This window comes from Giraffa tippelskirchi, chromosome 9 (genome assembly GCF_054371585.1).
Source record: "Giraffa tippelskirchi isolate mGirTip1 chromosome 9, T2T-mGirTip1v1.2.pri, whole genome shotgun sequence".
Taxonomy (NCBI): domain Eukaryota; kingdom Metazoa; phylum Chordata; class Mammalia; order Artiodactyla; family Giraffidae; genus Giraffa; species Giraffa tippelskirchi.
The window spans coordinates 12,413,126-12,431,250 of record NC_137283.1 but is presented as its reverse complement, the minus strand read 5'-3'; the positions used below and the strand labels follow the sequence as shown (position 1 = coordinate 12,431,250).

The following is an 18,125-nucleotide window of genomic DNA, read 5'->3' as shown; positions in this document are numbered from 1 at the left end:
TAACACCAGGGACACATGCATCACTTGGATTCACTGTTGCCTGCTCTCAAAGGACCATTTAAGTCTCAATCCTCTCCCCCTCCTCCAGAAGACGCTCCTCCTTTCTGCTGAACTCTTGTTACAGTCCTAATTTTTGTACCTATTGTTCTAAATAGCGTGACTTCATGATGATTTGAATCTTCAGTAGCCACCCTGGGAACACTCGGCTTGAACAAAATTGTTCATTTGAGAGACATCTTAGAAAATAAAGGACTAAGATTTCTCAGTTTTAATGGGCAGTAGTTTTTCATGCGGAGGCCTCCAAATGAAATTCTGATCCAAAAGTTGCCTCACTGAAAGATGCTTTGACCAAAGCTAAAAGCAATCTGACAAACTTAAGCAACAACAAACTAGACTTGTTTCCTGAATAAAATCTCCCACTCTGTCCTCCAGTTTTTTGTTTGTATCCAGCTCTCCCAACTCCGCCTTATCCTTTTGATCTCTGTCAACTCCCCCCTCTTCATTCCCTTGTCCAGACCCCCTCCCTTTTCCTACCAACTGTCCTAAAACCCCATATACCTATTGCTTCTAAAACTTCATCCCTCCCATGGGTCAGGTATGCCTTGGACCCGAGCTGAATTAACAGTTATAATTCAGAATTTCCCTAACCTAGACAAGGCCAGCTGCTATTGGTAGAATTTAGACTTCCTTTGGATACATATGTCTCAGGGTTACTTGAACTATGTTAACTTGTACACATGTTGGTTAAAATCTCATATGCTCACTCCTGGATGGCAAAACCTGATTGAACTAATGCAGAAAGGGATTTGCAGAGTCCCTCAGTTGACAGTAAACTCAAGGGTCAAAAGAGGCCCTCCAATTAGGGCAAAAGAACCATACCCAAAGCATTCTCAATAAAATTCAATTAGATGATAATTTAGTCACACACACAGAGAAAATATGAAACTGTAAGAGATTATGGCCAAACAATCTATTTTCTCGGGGACACACCAGTTACCCCCCCCCCCAGGATCTGGTAGCTGGAAGACCCATGCCTTTTGAAATTTCACCTCTGGTATTCTACCCTGCTACATGCAGAGGTGGCAAAATGTTGCAAGGGACTCATGCACTCAATCTTATCATCAACAGGTTAAACCTACCTTCCTGCAATATCTTCCTACACAGCCTCCGCCTCCTCATGATCTGAAACCAGGAGATTTCACGTATTAGAAGAGGCATCAGAGAAAACCTACTCTTGAACTTCATTGGAAAGGACCTCATCAGGTACTGTAACAACAAATACAGCAGTGAAACTCCAGGGAGTCCGTCCTAATTCAGAATTCCAGATAGCTGACAAGCTGGCAGACTGTTCCAATAAGGGACCTTACATTTAGGATCCTCAGAAATCCTCTACTCACAGCCAGCCTTTGAAAATAAACAGTTGACGTAGGACCTTTGGAATATGCGGATGACTTAGGATAGTAGACAGCTTCTGCTCAAGGTATGGTGCTAAGAGCGCAGACTAATTCCTTTATTAATCTATTTGTTTATTCTTCTCATTTTCTACCTGGTTGTTGTCCATCCCTCCTGGCCCCTTTTCTCTCCTCTTTATTACAATTTTTAGATCAAAGCACACTTTCTAACACCCAAATAGTCACCACTAACCTGAATCTTATGGGCTGCTGTATATTTCATCCATCACCATGATCATCATGATAAAAACCTCTGGATAACTCCAGTCTCATCAAGCAAGATCATAGGGAATCATGGCCAATGGCCTTTGGATCTACATAATGAAATGAACTTAAATAAATCAACATGTGAATTTGGTAGTGTCCTCTCTTGAAGAAAAAGAACCAGTTATTACAATTGGTTCTACATTTGCATTCAACAACCTTTATGGAATGATGAGCCAACTACTTGTCACCTGGAAGAGATTTATAGAGATCCAAACCTGTAACTCAGTCACTGATCTCCTGTTGCCAACAGCTCCTTTTCTCCTGGACTTCCATGTGCCCCCTACTGGGTACCACTTCCCTTGCAACCAGGATGTCTGATCTTGTTTTCCCCGGACTAATATCTCAAGTACTTCAGGACTTGTCTATACAGGAAGACCCTAATTTGAAATATCACCAACTTAGAAAATTCCAGCTCAGATGCAAGTTCCCAAATGAGCCTACCCTTGATGATTCAAGCATTCCAACTGGGGAGATTACTGACTAATTGTTTATGTGAACAATCAAAGCAGTGTTCCCAGTGGTGTGAATCATTCAAGTAGAAAGTACTCTAAGAAGCTTATTAACTTTGGCAGAAGTTATTAGCGTCACCATCTCCATCCTAAATGAAATACAGACTGATCTTAACTCATTGGCACAAGTTAGTGATGAACAGTTGCACAGCTCTAGATTTCTTGTTGGCTAGTCATGGAGGCATCTGTGCCATTGCTAACACTTCTTGCTCTACTTAGATTAATGAAACAGGCAAAGTAGAAGAGGCAGTACAGTTCCTTCAGGAAAAAACTACTTGGCTTTTTTCATGGCCAGTGGGATTCATTCACTTGGCCTAGGTTGGGCAGTTGGTTTCTTGGTTCTAAGACATCTTATCTTATAGGGACTGTTAATTATTCTTGTCTTTGTCAGAGATCATGATACTGGCCTAAGGCATTTTATCCAGGATCATAACTGGATAAATTGCTCTCTTGCCAGCAAATCACCATGATGCTACAACAACAAAAAGGTCAGGATGATCTTACAATACAGCTGACCATGGAGACAATTGAACAATCGCCAAACAGGGACACTCTGGATATGTAGCCTTTCCTGAATTGGTCTGAACATCATGCAAGTGAAAGGATGACCAAAAGGGGGACTGAGAGGCTGAATATACACGTAGACAATGACTGGTGCAGTAAATAGGACAGTAGAATATTGACTTATAACCTCTGCAGCAGCCAGTTCAGGGAGTGAAAACTCAAAAACTATAACAAACGGCATAGAATAATTAGCGCTATGGTAATAATTGCCAACTTTTCTATTTTTTGCTCAAGCTTCCAACCGAGGACCAACCAGAGAAAGCCAAATATGCTTTCCAAACCAACCACATAGACTTCTCACATTTAGTTAGGCTGCAGCCAGATTTCCTATGCCAGCAAAACCTTCAGTCAGCACATACTTAAAGCTTTCCTTTTTTCTTTTAGTATGAAGCTTTTCTATACTCCAGCCTGCCTTGATTCCATCAAACACTAGTGATGGTGGCTTCTTATTTACGTGGTCTCAACTTATCTCCACAGCCCCATCTGGAATTCTAGAAAGAGACAGCCTCACTTGGATCCCATCTGGAAATGGAGTTGTGGCAGACTGAAGGTGAGAAAGAGCAGGAGGTGGCACCCTGGTACTCCCTTGGCTCTTATCCAGGAGAGAAGGAATTTGTTAATCTCTATATACTCCCTGTGAAAGAGTATAGAAGGTACTAGGAGTTGAGAGCTAGCAAGCTTGTAGAGGCCACTCCTGGGAGGGACTGGGCAATACTGCTGTAGCAGATATGAGGTGGTTTGCCACAGGACCTGATGCAGGATTTGTCTGAAATTCAAAGGATCGGTGATGACCTTAAGAGCCAGAGTGGGGTTCAGTCATCAAGTGAAAGACCCCAGATGCTCACCATGCCACAAATACTGATTAGTTAGTTGTTGTGTAACAAATCATCTCAGAATTTAGCAACTTAAAACAGAAAGCATTTATTTAGCTCATCACTCTATGGGTTGGCTGAGTGGTTCTTTGAATTGGGCTGGCTCAACTTGTATTGCTGGGTCCATTCAGGAAGTAGGTTGACTGATGGCTGGATGATCTAGGATGGCCTAACTCACTAAGCTCATCTGACAGTTATTTTAGTGATTTTCTATGCTTTCCCTTTGCTATTCTTGTTCTCTCTCCACTATTCTGAAAATAAACCACCATTGCAATTTTAAGGCAATTACAAAATCATTTTTGAATATTTATTAGCTAATAACAGTGATGCTCCTAGTTGTAATTTACCTGGCAGTCCCCTTCTAACATGAATTTTCAACGTCTTTCCATGCATGACCTTAAAACTGAAACACACTACAGACTCTACAACAGTTTTTAAGATGAGCAGGAGACAGGCTCTGGGAAGGGCTGTCCACACTGACGTTTGAGTTATTTGAAGTTCTCTTATTTCTTTGCCATGTGATAAATGAGAATGTAGAATTATTCCCATGTAATGGCCATCATGTCTTTTAAAAATTTTTTTATTGCAGTATAGTTGCTTTACAACACATCAGTCAGAATAGCCATCTTCAAAAAAATTATGAACAGTAAATGCTGGAGAGGGTGTGGAGAAAAGGGAACCCTCTTACACTGTTGGTGGGAATGTGAACTGGTATAGCCACTATAGAGAACAGTCCAGAGGTTCCTTAAAAGCTACACATACAAGTAATACATGATGTAGCAATCCCATTCTTCAGCATATACCTGGACAAAAACATAATTCCAAAAGACACATGCATCCCAATGTTTATTGCAACAGTATTTTCAATAGCCAGGACATGAAAGCAACCTAAATGTCCATCAACAGAGAAATGGATAAAGAACACTTGGCCATCAAGTCTTTTGACTTAAATCTTTAATGATGAGCTCTTCCATATGGTAACTGCGTGTATCATTAAGGAAGTCCTACAATTCAGTGAACCAAGTTCAATTAATATTACTGGAAGGAAACACTGCTTCATTAACAAAAAGGCTCCCAGGGTTTACTGTACAAGGAGAGAGAGAGATCCTGGAGGACTGGGTGACATTTTAGACATCATTACTATTCTGTCACCAAAATTTATTTCCTGTAGGTACTCATGGCTCTATCTATCATGTTGACCTCAATAGATTGCTACCCTACCTCTAATAACCATATCCAAACAGGGATACAAATCCTTTCCTTGTCTCCAGAGGACACTTGAGATAAGACTTTTTAAAAAAATTAAAGATCAGAGGAAAATGGAAGTTATAATAAAGAGAATACTGTTAGTTGAGACTAATGTTTCCCAAATTTTGTTCCATAGAATATTAACTTGGGGAGCTATTAGAAGATGTTCCATGAGAAAGATGCTTTGTGGTTGAACAAAGTTGGAAAATGGTGTGTACTATACATACTCCATAGATACTAGAACATAACATGGGCGTAACAAAGGCTCTGAGAAGTCCTACAACAGACTTCTAGCTCTTCCTCATCCAGTGATTCTCAAGTTTACAAAAGCATAGAATCTTTCATTTTAGTATATAACCAGTATTCTATGGACAGCATGTCTTATGATATCAGTTGGGACACTTGTACTGTATATTCTTCCCTAGTGGCTCAGATGGTAAAGAATCTGCCCACCATGGAGGATACCTGGCTTCGATCCCTGAGTCGGGAAGATCCCCTGGAGAAGGGAATAGCTACCCACCCCAGTATTCTTGCCTGGAGAATTCCATGGACAGAGGAGCCTGGCAGGCTGCAGTCCATGGGGTCGCAAAGAGTCAGACATGACTGAGCAACTAACACACACACTGTATCTCAACTATTACCAATGGGATCCTATAAGACAGAGATGGTGCTGGAGTCTCTTCTTTTCCACACCCCCCTTCAGCTCTCCTTAAAATTCAAGATGGACCTCTCTTTGAATGGACAAAGGGAAGGAGTTCAAGGCCTTCTCATGACTACCTGAATTCTGCACTCACAGTTCTGCTTTTCTCTCCGAGAAGCCCTTCCTTTTCAAGATGAGTAGTACCTGGAATGTCCTCTCTCACAAGATAGGAGAGAACTGCAGAGTAGTTGTCACGAGCAAGAACTCTGGAGTCTGACCTTACCCCATCTTAACTTAAATCTCTCTGCTTCCATTTTCTCACATATAAAGTGGTAATAATAGTAACTACCTCATAGGATGTTATGAGTATCACATGAATTTAAGCATGTGAACTACTTAGAACAAGGTTTGGCATATAGGAGATATTCTGTAGATGTCAGTAATTATTTAGTTTCACTTAGATCTGGCAGTCCACAGAAAAATATTGCCATCAGACTGCAATGCTGATTTCAAAATTCTTACAAGAGGGACACATCTTGTGGAGCTAGAGAACTGTTTTATTATGGTTGCAAATATTTTGACAGCATGATTTTCTATGTAGTACTACAATAGTTAATTGACATATTTTGCATTTTCATTTTTATATTTCATAATTACAAAAGTAACACTTCATAACATTGGAAGGCTGTAAAACATAAAGAGGCATTAAAGGGAGAAATGTGCTCAAATTATCTGTCTTTAGAAACTCCAGTGGTTATATTTCGTTTCATATACATACATATGACATAATACACTTCTAGAAATATTTTTCACTTGGCAAAGAATTATGTACAGTTATCCATGTCAATTAATATTCCTTAGAAACACTACTTTAACAGTTGCAGACTAGCCCATCCTGTGAACATATTATGGTTCATTCCTGAGTGGTTTACTCATGGGGATGATCTGGTGAATTACCCATCATAAGACCAGTGTTTTAGCAGAAGGAACCCACACAGTCTTCCTCTGCTGAAAAATTATTAAACCCTGTTAGTTCTGTCCATTGGATTTTCCACTCACATACCATGTCCACCTCCTAATCTTCATTATTTTTGGAGGTAGATGAATTCAAGTCAAGCACATCTGCAAGTCAGCTAGAGAAAATTAAAATGCTTGAAGACAGGGCTTATTAAATAAGATTAAAGGAACTAGTGTTTGTTTGTCCATTATCTGTTGATTCTTTCTACACTTATTCAAGGATTAGCAGCATTTCTTTCTCCATATTTTGCTTAGTGTCCTTCTACTTTACATAAAAATGGATGCATCTCATTCCATAACATGTGAGGGCAAAATATTGGCCAACATAGCCCTCCTTTACTTTGGGGAGAAATCTTGAAGAGCTCTGGTATGTCTCAGGGCTAATATATGGTAGGAGATAAGATATCCAGAAAGACAAATACTAAAGCATCCAAAATACAAAATTTGCTCTTAATGGGCTTTTTTTCCTCATGGTCTTCTATGTTTTCAAATTATGCAAGTATAATAAAGTAATGAGTGAATTTGCTCTGGTGCTGGTGATGATGGTAGAATCTACAAAGCAATGAACGATCAATCAGTTGGAAACATCACAGCAGCCAAATTCTCACATTAGAGGCAGTGAGATACAGAGCATATCATGCATTGAACCTTATTATTTTTTACGTTTTGCCAATTGTCACTTTCTCACAGTCCTCTAGGAAGGACCCAGGTATGGCCACCACATGTTTCATCCCCTGAACACAGTGATAAAGCTAATTACCCAAGTGAGATCACTGATATTTGGTTGAGGGACTTTCACTCCACTATTGAAAAAGAGGGACTATTAATAAAACCAGACCTGACATGAATAGAATAAATGCCAGAGCTGCTTACAGCCATCTTTCTGAGAACAAAGGCATGCGCTGCATAAGAAATCATTCCATATTATTCAGTTCATGATTTTTTGGGCTGCCAATGTGAGCTCCTTGGAAGGAAAGCTATGACAAACCTAGACAGCGTATTAAAAAGCAGAGACATCACTTTTCCGAGAAAAGTCCATATAGTCAAAGCTATGGTTTTTCCAGTAGTCGTGTACAGATGTGAGAGTTGGACCGTAAGAAGGCTGAGCACCAAAGAATTGATGCTTTCAGGCTTTGGTGCTGGATAAGACTCTTGAGAGTCCCTTGAACAGCAAAGCGATCAAACCAGTAAACCCTCAACTCAGTTCAGTCGCTCAGTCGTGTCTGACCCTTTGTGACCCCATGGACTGCAGCACGCCAGTCAGCCATAAAGGAAATCAAGTCTGAATATTCATTGGAAGCTGCTGCTGCTAAGTTGCTTCAGTCGTGTCCGACTCTTTGCGACCCCACAGAGAGCAGCCCACCAGGCTCCTCTGTCCCTGGGATTCTCCAGGCAAGAATACTGGAGTGGGGTTGCCGTTTCCTTCTCCAATGCATGCATGCATGCTAAGTCACTTCAGTCGTGTCCGACTCTGTGTGACCCCATGGACAGCAGCCCACCAGGCTTCTCCATCCACAGGCAAGAATACTGGAGTGGGTTGCAGTTTCCTTCTCCAGTTCATTGGAAGGACTGGTGATAAAGCTCCAATACTTTGGTCACCTGATTCAAAGAGCCAACTCATTGGAAAAACCCCATCAGGGTTTCCGGGAAAGATTAAGGGAAGGAGGAGAAGGGGGCGACAGAAGATGAGACGGTTGGACAGCATCACTGACTCAATGGAGGAGTTGGAGCAAACTTTGGGAGATAGTGAAGGACAGAGAAGCCTGGCTTGCTGCAGTTCATGGGGCCACAAGAGTCAGACACGACTTAGTGATTGAACAACAATGTGAGCTGGGCTGAGCTACATGGTTTTTCTGGTTTTGACCGGACTCACTCGGTACATGAATGGTCAGCCCCTGGATGAGCCAGGCCTGGCTGGGCTAGGATGGCCTCATTGGGGATGGCTTGTGTCTAGTCCATGTGGCCTCTCATCATCCAGCGAACTAGCCCAGGCTTATTCACATGGCAGAGGAATGGTTCCAGAAAAATGACCAGTAGCATGCAGGGCCTCTTAAAGACTAGACTCTCAACTGGGATGGCCTCACGCTCCCCTCCTCATTCTAGTTGTCAAAACAGTCTCAAGTCTAGTCCAGATTTGGAGCAGTGAAGAAATCAACTTCATCTCTATGTAGAAATAGCTATCAAGTCACATCACATGGAGGCCTAGATATAGGGAGGGAAATCGTTACGGCCATTTTATAAATAATCTCCATCCATGTGTCCATCATCTGGCCACAATTTTCATGTCCTTTTCCTGTGCAAAGTACTCTTACCTCCTCCCAATACCTCCTTCCCTCTGGACTGGGATCCACAGACTGGGGACCTACATTCTGCCATGAGGCCTCCCTTGATTGGAGGCCATTGAATTAAAAAGACACACCCAACACACAAATGTGAAACGTGGACAAAATGACCAAAATAGACTTTCTCATTCAAAATACCATGTCGAGGATAATTCATGCTGTGAAAAACTTTGTAAATTTCAAGGAGCAAAAGACCTCATCATTGTTGGAGAAGGCCATTGAGAGGATGTGGCATTGAGCCTCAAGTTGGGCCTGACCTTGGAATGTTTGTTCTGCCCAGCATTCCCACACCAGGAGCTGTTTCAAGGGTACAGCCTTAAGAGCATAAGGTGTTGAGACCATCTGGATAGTTTACATGATTGAGCCCAGTTAAGGCTTCTGTATAAACTTTTAACCTCCTGGCAAGCAGATGAGATCTGAAATCTACTCATCTTGAGCTGCCAAGACAAGCCTCCTTTGTAAGTTCCCTTGCTTGTTAAACCTGCCAGCTACTAATCTAGAATGGTCCTCTTTTTTCAGTCCCTCCTTGCCCTCTGTATGCAGGGCCTAGTTTGCAAACCAACTGTCACAGAGCAGGAGAGTCTGCAAATGTGTAAGCTGCAGAGAGAGTCTCAGCAAGAGACATGGAGGCATTCTTTAAGAAGCTGTTTTCTTCTTTGGTCTCTGCAGGTGCTGACAATACAAATCCTGATTCTAAGTGACTTGGACAGATTCCTATCTACAGATCACCAGGATTTTCTGGTAAATAAAACATTCATGCATTTTTTATTAGTGCATGATGCTTTTTTTTGAAGTTGTGGTTGCCATTCTAGAGTACATTCTAAATCTTGATGTTTAGTACAAGATTTGATGAGTGAAATAGTCTCAGTGTTTTATCATTAAAGTTTAAGGTTTTCTGTAAAATGTCACTTTTTTTTTCTGTTTTCTACTAAATCTAGATTTAGTAGAGTCCTAGGATGTATTTTTGTTAACTCAAGTTTTTCTAAATCTTAGGTAGCTTTTTAACACTTTTTAAGCTTTTTGTTAAGAGACAGTATACGTGTAGATGAGTTACACATACTATGTGTAACTTGATGAGTTTCCCAATTGTGCACATTTGTGTGAACAGCATGCAGATCAAAAAACAGAATGTCACCACTACCCGTATAGTTGGTAGGGTTTCTCAACCTCAGTGTTACTGAGGTTTCAGGCCAGACAGTTCTTGCTGTGGGGAGCTGTCCTGTGCATTGCAGGATGTTTAGCCACCCCCCTGGGCTCTATCCACTAGCTGCCAGTAGCAACCCTCCTTCCCAGTAAGACACCCAAAAGTGTCTTTCCAGACATTGCCAGATTTCCCTTGTGGGTCAAATTATACCCAGTTGAAAATCAGTGCCTCAGGGTAACCATTATTATGACTTCTAATAGCATACATTAATTAAGCCTGTTTTTTACTTTCTATAACTACTCCATTTGTATTTGGCTTCACTCTCTGAATATTATCTTTGTGATAGCCACTCATTTTTTTGTGTGTAGCTGCAGACTGTTTATTCTTGTTGCTATGTAATACTCCATGACAGGAATATGTCACAATTTATTTATGCATTCAACTATTGAAGGGCATTTTGGTAACTGCTAGTTTTTATGTTTACATAATATGTATTCGGAGAAGGCAATGGCACCCCACTCCAGTACTCTTGCCTGGAAAATCCCATGGACGGAGGAGCCTGGTAGGCTACAGTCCATGGGGTCGCTAAGAGTCGGACACGACTGAGCGACTTCACTTTCACTTTTCCCTTTCACGCACTGGAGAAAGAAATGGCAACCCACTCCAGTATTCTTGCCTGGAGAATCCCAGGGACGGCGGAGCCTGGTGGGCTGCCGTCTATGGGGTCGCACAGAGTCGGACACGACTGAAGCGACTTAGCAGCACAATATGTATTTGTTTATTTATTTTGGCTGCATTGGGTCTTTGTTGCTGCGGGGGCTTTTCTCTAGTTACAGTGTGCAAGCTTCTCATTGTGGTGGCTTCTTTTGCTGCAGAGCATGGGCTCTAGGAGGCATAGGCTTTGCTAGTTGCAGCACATGGCCCTAGAGCACAGGCTCAATAGTTGCGGCGTGTGAGCTTCATTGCTCTGAGGCGTGTGGGACCTTCTCTGATCAGGGATCAAGTTCATGACTCCTGCATTGGCAGGTGGATTTTTTTTTTTACCACTGAGCTGCCAGGAAAGCCCCCTGCTAGTTTTAAACTGACTATATAATATTTAAACTCATTTATTTCTTATCATACTTTATATCCTGAATTACATACCATACCATCTAAAATTTTTTTTTGAAGTTAACGCATCTACATTTTGGAAATTTTGCTAACCTGTATTAAATCACGTGCTAGGCATTGGAATAAAGTACTTTTTTTTATGGTAGCTTCATAAACTTATAATTGGCCACTGATCCTGAAGATGAAATTGAGAGGGGGAAGAGGAGCCCAAGTTCAGAGCAACCAGTGTTTGCTGGACATCTATGGCTAGAAGGCACTCTTGGTGGCTCTGGAAATGCAAAGATGAGTAGACAAGTTCTCAAAGTAGCCTTTGAGAAGTGTGTCAGCCCTTTCCTCCTATTGATGGCCACTGTTTCTCTGCCGGGACTGATATGACCTAATGGTACCTCCTGTTTGGAAGTTTGCCTCTGTCGAGAAGATGCAGGTCTTTGTCAAGAAGGTTAAAAGCAGGGGTCCTAGAGTTAATAGTCCCTCTCACCAGGGAAGGGCAACAGGGAGAGGTTTTGAACAGAAACTTTAGCTAAGACTAGGCAGGGTGCAGGCTACAGGCACACATGTGCCCTGTCCTCCAGCAGCCCTAATCACAGGCGAGACTGGACGGGGCACAGGAGGAGGGGTGGTCAACACAGTCCCCAGGAAATCCAGCTAACAGAGGGGGCTGGAATGCTAGGGATGCTCCACAAATCCCTTCATAACTAAGTCTAAAATGTTCATTTACATTCATAGCATGCAACCTTCTAGACAAAGGAAATGTGAGCCCAGAGAAAGAATGACTCTACAGGGCTTCTTTAAAAAAAAAAAAACAATAGGCTAATTTGGTCTTTAATAGGTTGTAACCAAGTTAAGCGACTGTCCTTTTACAAGAAGAGTTTGATCATCAATATTCTGTAAAATGTCGATCTTTACTGCTCAATTATTTCCCTATCTACAAATTCAGTACAGTGAAAACTAAGGCCAGTGGAAGAGGTATCATCCTTCCTACTTATTTGTCCTGTCAACAAATATTAATCAGTCCATCTAAGAAAGAATGGGAAACTTTTATTCAAGCCAAATTTGAGGATTATAACCCAGGAAGAGCATCTCAGAAAGCTCTGTTCCGCCCATTAGAAGTCAAGACACAGTTTATGTAAGTTTTTTGAGACAGAGGGCTGAACGTTAGATGATGTCTTATTGACAGTTTCTTTCATCCAGGTTTGAGCACCAGCATCTAGAAGGAATGTTATCTTTTAAGGAGTTGTCTTGTTAGTGCTGGGAGAATGTTACTCTTTATGGTTGAGCAAGTATTCCTGCTGGTGGGGCTGGTGTGGTTCATGCATAATGTGAACACGTGATGTACCCTGTGGGGATAGGGGAGGGCAATGAGCAGAGAATTTTTATGTTTAAATTTTTCTTCTGTTGCCATAAATATGGATTTTATTTCACAATTCTCCTCAAGCTTCTGAGACTTTCACTTCTCTTCCTCAATTTCTGTTTCTTCATTATTACTACCCTCACTTTAAACCCAGTAGTTCAGTTCAGTTCAGTTCAGTCACTCAGTCGTGTCAGACTCTTTGCGACCCCATGAACTGCAGCATGCCAGGCCTCCCTGTCCATCACCAACTCCTGGAGTTTACCCCAACTCATGTCCATTGAGTCGGTGATGCCATCCAACCATCTCATCCTCTGTTGTCCCCTTCTCCTGCCCTCAATCTTTCCCAGCATTAGGGTCCTTTCAAACGAGTCAGCTCTTCGCATCAGGTGGCCAAAGGATTGGAGTTTCAGCTTCAACATCAGTCCTTCCAATGAACACCCAGGACTGATCTCCTTTAGGATGGACTGGTTGGATCTCCTTGCAGTCCAAGGGACTCTCAAGAGTCTTCTCCAACACCACAGTTCAAAAGCATCAATTCTTAGGTGCTCAGCTTTCTTTATAGTCCAACATCCACATCCATATATGACTACTGGAAAAACCATAGCTTTGACTAGATGGACCTTTGTTGATGAAGTAGTGTCTCTGCTTTTTAATCTGCTGTCTAGGTTGGTCATAACTTTCCTTCCAAGGAGTAAGTGTCTTATAATTTCATGGCTGCAGTCACCATCTGCAGTGATTTTGGAGCCCCCAAAAATAAAGTCTGACACTGTTTCCCCATCTATTTCCCATGAAGTGATGGGACCAGATGCCATGATCTTAGTTTTCTGAATGTTGAGCTTTAAGCCAACTTTTTCACTCTCCTCTTTCACTTTCATCAAGAGACTCTTTAGTTCGTCTTCACTTTCTGCCATAAGGGTGGTGTCATCTGCATATCTGAGGTTATTGATATTTCTCCTGGCAATCTTGATTCCAGCTTGTGCTTCTTCCAGCCCAGCATTTTTCATGATGTTTCTGCATATAAGTTAAATAAGCAAGGTGACAATATATAGCCTTGATGTATTTGGAATCAGTCTATTGTTCCATGTCCAGTTCTAACTGTTGCTTCTTGACCTGCATACAGGTTTTTCAAGAGGCAGGTCAGATGGTCTGGTATTCCCATCTCTTTCAGAATTAAACCCAGTACCACTTAATTAAATTGACCAGAAGATTATGTTGAGTTTATTTAGGATTAACCTTTCAGTTAAGGTCTCGTTATCATTACCAAATTATAAATACAAAGACGATTAAAGAATTTCAATCCAACAGAGTAAAGTTTCTAAATTTTCTCTTAAGTAAATCAATAGGAAATAGAAGAATATGTTCACTTTTATTACCTCATTGTTGAATAGATCTTGCAATAATTCCAGGCCTTATTTCCAAGAAAATTTTAGATGGCATTTGAGAAAATGATATTTCAGCCACTTTACTGGACAATCCTTTAAGCATCTTGCCTAATTCATTAAAAAAAACAACAGTCAATGCGAAAGAAAACAAACCCAAACTCACGCAAGCGTTTTAATGGTCCTGTTGTACAGGCAGGAACCTGCCAGCCTCCCAAGCACCACCCCCAACTCCCCTATGGCCAATTAGCCAATTAGAAGAACAATGAGTCATTCAGTCACTGAACTGCAGCCTTGATATTCAAAAGGCAGACTTATTTTTGTTTCTCGTCCGGCAGCAAAATCCCAAAAGAATACATTTTTCACTGTATTTATTCCTCACATGCTAAAATGACCCAGAACAAATATATGAGACCTCTCAGTGAACTACTGGTGCCCTCCTGTTAATCTGTCTCAAAAAACTGTCACTGCAAGGGAGTTGTGATGGGTTATCACACGGTAACAGAAATGTTTTTCTCTTTAAATTTCTTGCTTACTTATTGGTAAGCTCCAATATTATAAATTATCATATAAATATGTATATTTATTATTTAAAGAAAACTGCATATTTTTGTAAAGCAAAATGTATATATATGTTCATTATAACAATCTACACATATATATATTGTTTATATGTACACATATATACATATTGTGTGTGTACACTCACACACAATAGTACATATCTACCTATCTAGTATGTTAGACACACATGTGTTCATGCACAGTGTGTGTAACATGTACATATATGTGCACACACATATATTCATACATACTCACATGCGTACAGTGTAAAGGAATGGTTAAGAGAATGGACTCTGCAACCAATGTTGTTCAGTCACTCAGTCATGTCCAACTCTTTCTGACCCAATGGACTGCAGCATGCCAGGCTTCCCTGTCCTTCACCATCTCTTGGAGTTTACTCAAACTCATGTCCATTGAGTCAGGGATACCATCCAACCATCTCATCCTCTGTCATCTCCTTCTCCTCCTGCTTTCAATCTTTACCTGCATCAGGGTCTTTTCAGATGAGTCAGTTCTTCGCATCACGTGGCCAAAGTATTGGAGTTTCAGCTTCAACATCAGTCCTTCCAATGAACACCCAGGACTGATCTCCTTTAGGATGAACTGGTCGGATCTCCTTGCTGTCCAAGGGACTCTCAAGAGTCTTCTCCAACACCACAGTTCAAAAGCATCAATTCTTTGGCGTTCAGCCTTCTTTACGGTCCAACTCTCACATCCATACATGACTACTGGAAAAACCATAGCTTTGACTAGACGGACCTTTGTTGGCCAAGTAATGTCTCTGCTTTTTAATATGCTGTCTAGGTTGGTCATAACTTTTCTTCCAAGGAGCACATGTCTTTTAATTTCATGGCTGCAGTCACCATCTGCAGTGATTTGGGAGCCCAAAAAATAAAGTCTCACTGTTCCCACTGTTTCCCCATCTATTTCCCATGAAGTGATGGGACCAGATGCCATGATCTTAGTTTTTTGAATGTTAAATTTAAGCCAACTTTTTCACTCTCCTCTTTCACTTTTATCAAGAGGCTCTTTAGTTCTTCTTGGCTTTCTGCCATAAGGGTGATGTCATCTGCGTTTCTGAGGTTATTGATATTTCCCCCGGCAATCTTGATTCCAGCTTGTGCTTCATCCAGCCCGGCATTTTGCAACCAGTGTAGTTAGATTTAAATTCCAGATCTATATGGTAACAAAGGCAAGTTACTTAACCTTTGAGTGCTTTAAATTCTTACTCTAAAACACGAATAATATTTATGTCAATTTCATAGAATTGGTATAAAGGCTAAATGAGTCAATATATGCACAGCCTCACACAGAACAGTATCCAGCCCATGGAAAATTATATGTAAACCTGTCACCAATCTGCACGAATTTGTGAATGTAGTTCAGGTATAAATAATCACCCCCTCCTGTGTCTATTTCACACATTTGAATTTTTTGCGTACCAGGTTTTTCTTCATGTGTGATATATGTATTCACTTAAAGACAGTCAGAAATTTTGCTACTAACTCTTCTACCTTCCTCAGAAAACTAAGATCACAGCATCTGGTCCCATCACTTCATGGAAAATAGATGGGGAAACAGTGACTTTATTTTGGGGGGCTCCAAAGTCACTGCAGATGGTGACTGCAGCCATGAAATTAAAAGACATGTGCTCCTTGGAAGAAAAGTTATGACCAACCTAGACAGCATATTAAAAAGCAGAGACATTACTTGGCCAACAAAGGACCATCTTGTCAAAGCTATGGTTTTTCCAGTGGTCATGTATGGATGTGAAAGTTGGACTGTAAAGAAAGCTGAGTGCCAAAGAATTGATGCTTGTGAACTGTGGTGTTGGAGAAGACTCTTGAGAGTCCCTTGGACTGCAAGGAGATCCAACCAGTCCATCCTAAAGGAGATCAGTCCTGGGTGTTCATTGGAAGGACTGATGTTGAAGCTGAAACTCCAATCCTTTGGCCACCTGATGCGAAGAGCTGACTCGTTTGAAAGGACCCTAATGCTGGGAAAGATTGAGGGCAGGAGAAGGGGACAACAGAGGATGAGATGGTTGGATGGCATCACCGACTCAATGGACATGAGTTTGGGTAAACTCCAGGAGTTGGTGATGGACAGGGAGGCCTGGCGTGCTGCAGTCCATGGGGTCACAAAGAGTCAAACACAACTAAGTGACTGAACTGAACTGAACTTCTACCAACTGCACTTTCCCAGGCCAAATCAATATAACTTTTGACTTTGCCTCACATATTTTTTATTCTAAACTCCTCAAATCTTTTCATTCATTCTTGAGCCTTCCTGAGTTTTCCACACCTCTAGCTGCTGCTGCTGCTAAGTCGCTTCAGTCGTGTCTGACTCTCTGCGACCCCATAGACAGCAGCCCACCAGGCTCCCCCGTCCCTGGGATTCTCCAGGCAAGAACACTGGAGTGGGTTGCCATTTCCTTCTCCAATGCATGAAAGGGAAAAGTGAAAGTGAAGTCGCTCAGTCACATCCCACTCTTCGCAACCCCATGGACTGCAGCCTACCAGGCTCCTCTGTCCATGGGATTTTCCAGGCAAGAGTACTGGAGTGGGCTGCCATTGCCTTCTCTGCCACACCTCTAGAGTCATCATCAAACACCAGTATTCACATTATATTCTAACTGGGATGTGATCCTGCAACTGTGAAGCCCTCTCCAGGGTTGTGAGTCCTTCAAGAGGGACTGAGATCTCATCTCCAAGTGCCTTGTAATTGCCTCTGCCCAGAATGTCCATTCGTTCAGTGCTACCCTGGCCCCACTGGGTTATACACCACCAGTTGGTCACCTAGCTGAACATCAAAATCACCAGGGAAGCTTTTAAGAAATACCAATGCTTAACTGCCCCAGAGCAATGAAGTCAGAATCTCTGGGGAAGTGGCTATACAGTGCTATTTTTTAAAAGCTCCTGTGTGGATCTCACAAGGTTAACAACTAGTGCCATATAGAAAGGACATCACCATCAAACATGTCCATATATTTGCTCTGCTGCACGTAAGGTGCTTGCATGTACATTCCTCAGGGAATATAGGCAGCAACACCTTCTCACCTTCTCAAAGAAGGTCAGTGGACAGCTTTCTGAGGCTGTGCCCCACACCTTGTCACCAAATGCCTCCAGAAAAATATTTCTGCACAGTGAGGCTGCAGACTGTGTTTTAGAGCAATAGTTCTCACATTTTCCTTCTGTTACCACACATGTGATGGATGGTATTCACAGGCATGACACTCTCCTACTGTGACAGATGAGGGTCAATTCCCAGCTAAAATTCTATTTAAGGATGTATTTTAAAATGCAAGTTAGTGGCAGTGACATAATTACAGGGACAATTTGGGCTGTTATTAAACCAAGTAAAAATTTGCAAACGTAGATACTTTAGTTGCTGTACCTTCACTCAACAACTATGTTTTGAATGTCTACTCTCTCTGGACACTGATCTAGATATTGGACATGAAAAAAGTTCTTGCTCTACATAGGTATTACAGTTTAGGATAATTACGTTTAAGTTAAGAGACAGACAGTAAACAGATGAATCTACAAATGTGTATGAGAGTGAAGTGTTTACAGGTAAACGTCATGAAGAAAAGGAGAAGATGAGAGAGTGCTTTGTTCAATAGATCAATCAGTAAAGACCTCTCTGAGAAGGTGGTATTTGAGTG

At 41.5% G+C, this 18,125-nt stretch overlaps 1 protein-coding gene across 9 annotated transcripts in view; it reads left to right on the top strand.

Moving 5' to 3' along the window:
• Positions 1 to 18,125, top strand: part of LOC145520640 (uncharacterized) — a 310,815-nt gene that overhangs the window by 104,880 nt on the left and 187,810 nt on the right. For 5 of the 9 annotated variants that reach the window (XR_014064654.1, XR_014064656.1, XR_014064661.1 and 2 more), the window contains exons 2-4: positions 1,129 to 1,263; positions 3,269 to 3,341; positions 9,580 to 9,651. Coding sequence is in view for 2 of the 9 variants with exons in the window: in XM_081527636.1 (XP_081383762.1) it covers positions 9,580 to 9,651 (72 nt within the window). In the remaining 7 variants the exon portion in view is untranslated. The remainder of the gene's footprint in view (positions 1 to 1,128; positions 1,264 to 3,268; positions 3,342 to 9,579; positions 9,652 to 18,125) is intronic. The other 4 variants (XR_014064658.1, XR_014064655.1, XM_081527636.1 and 1 more) reach the window with 2 other exon arrangements.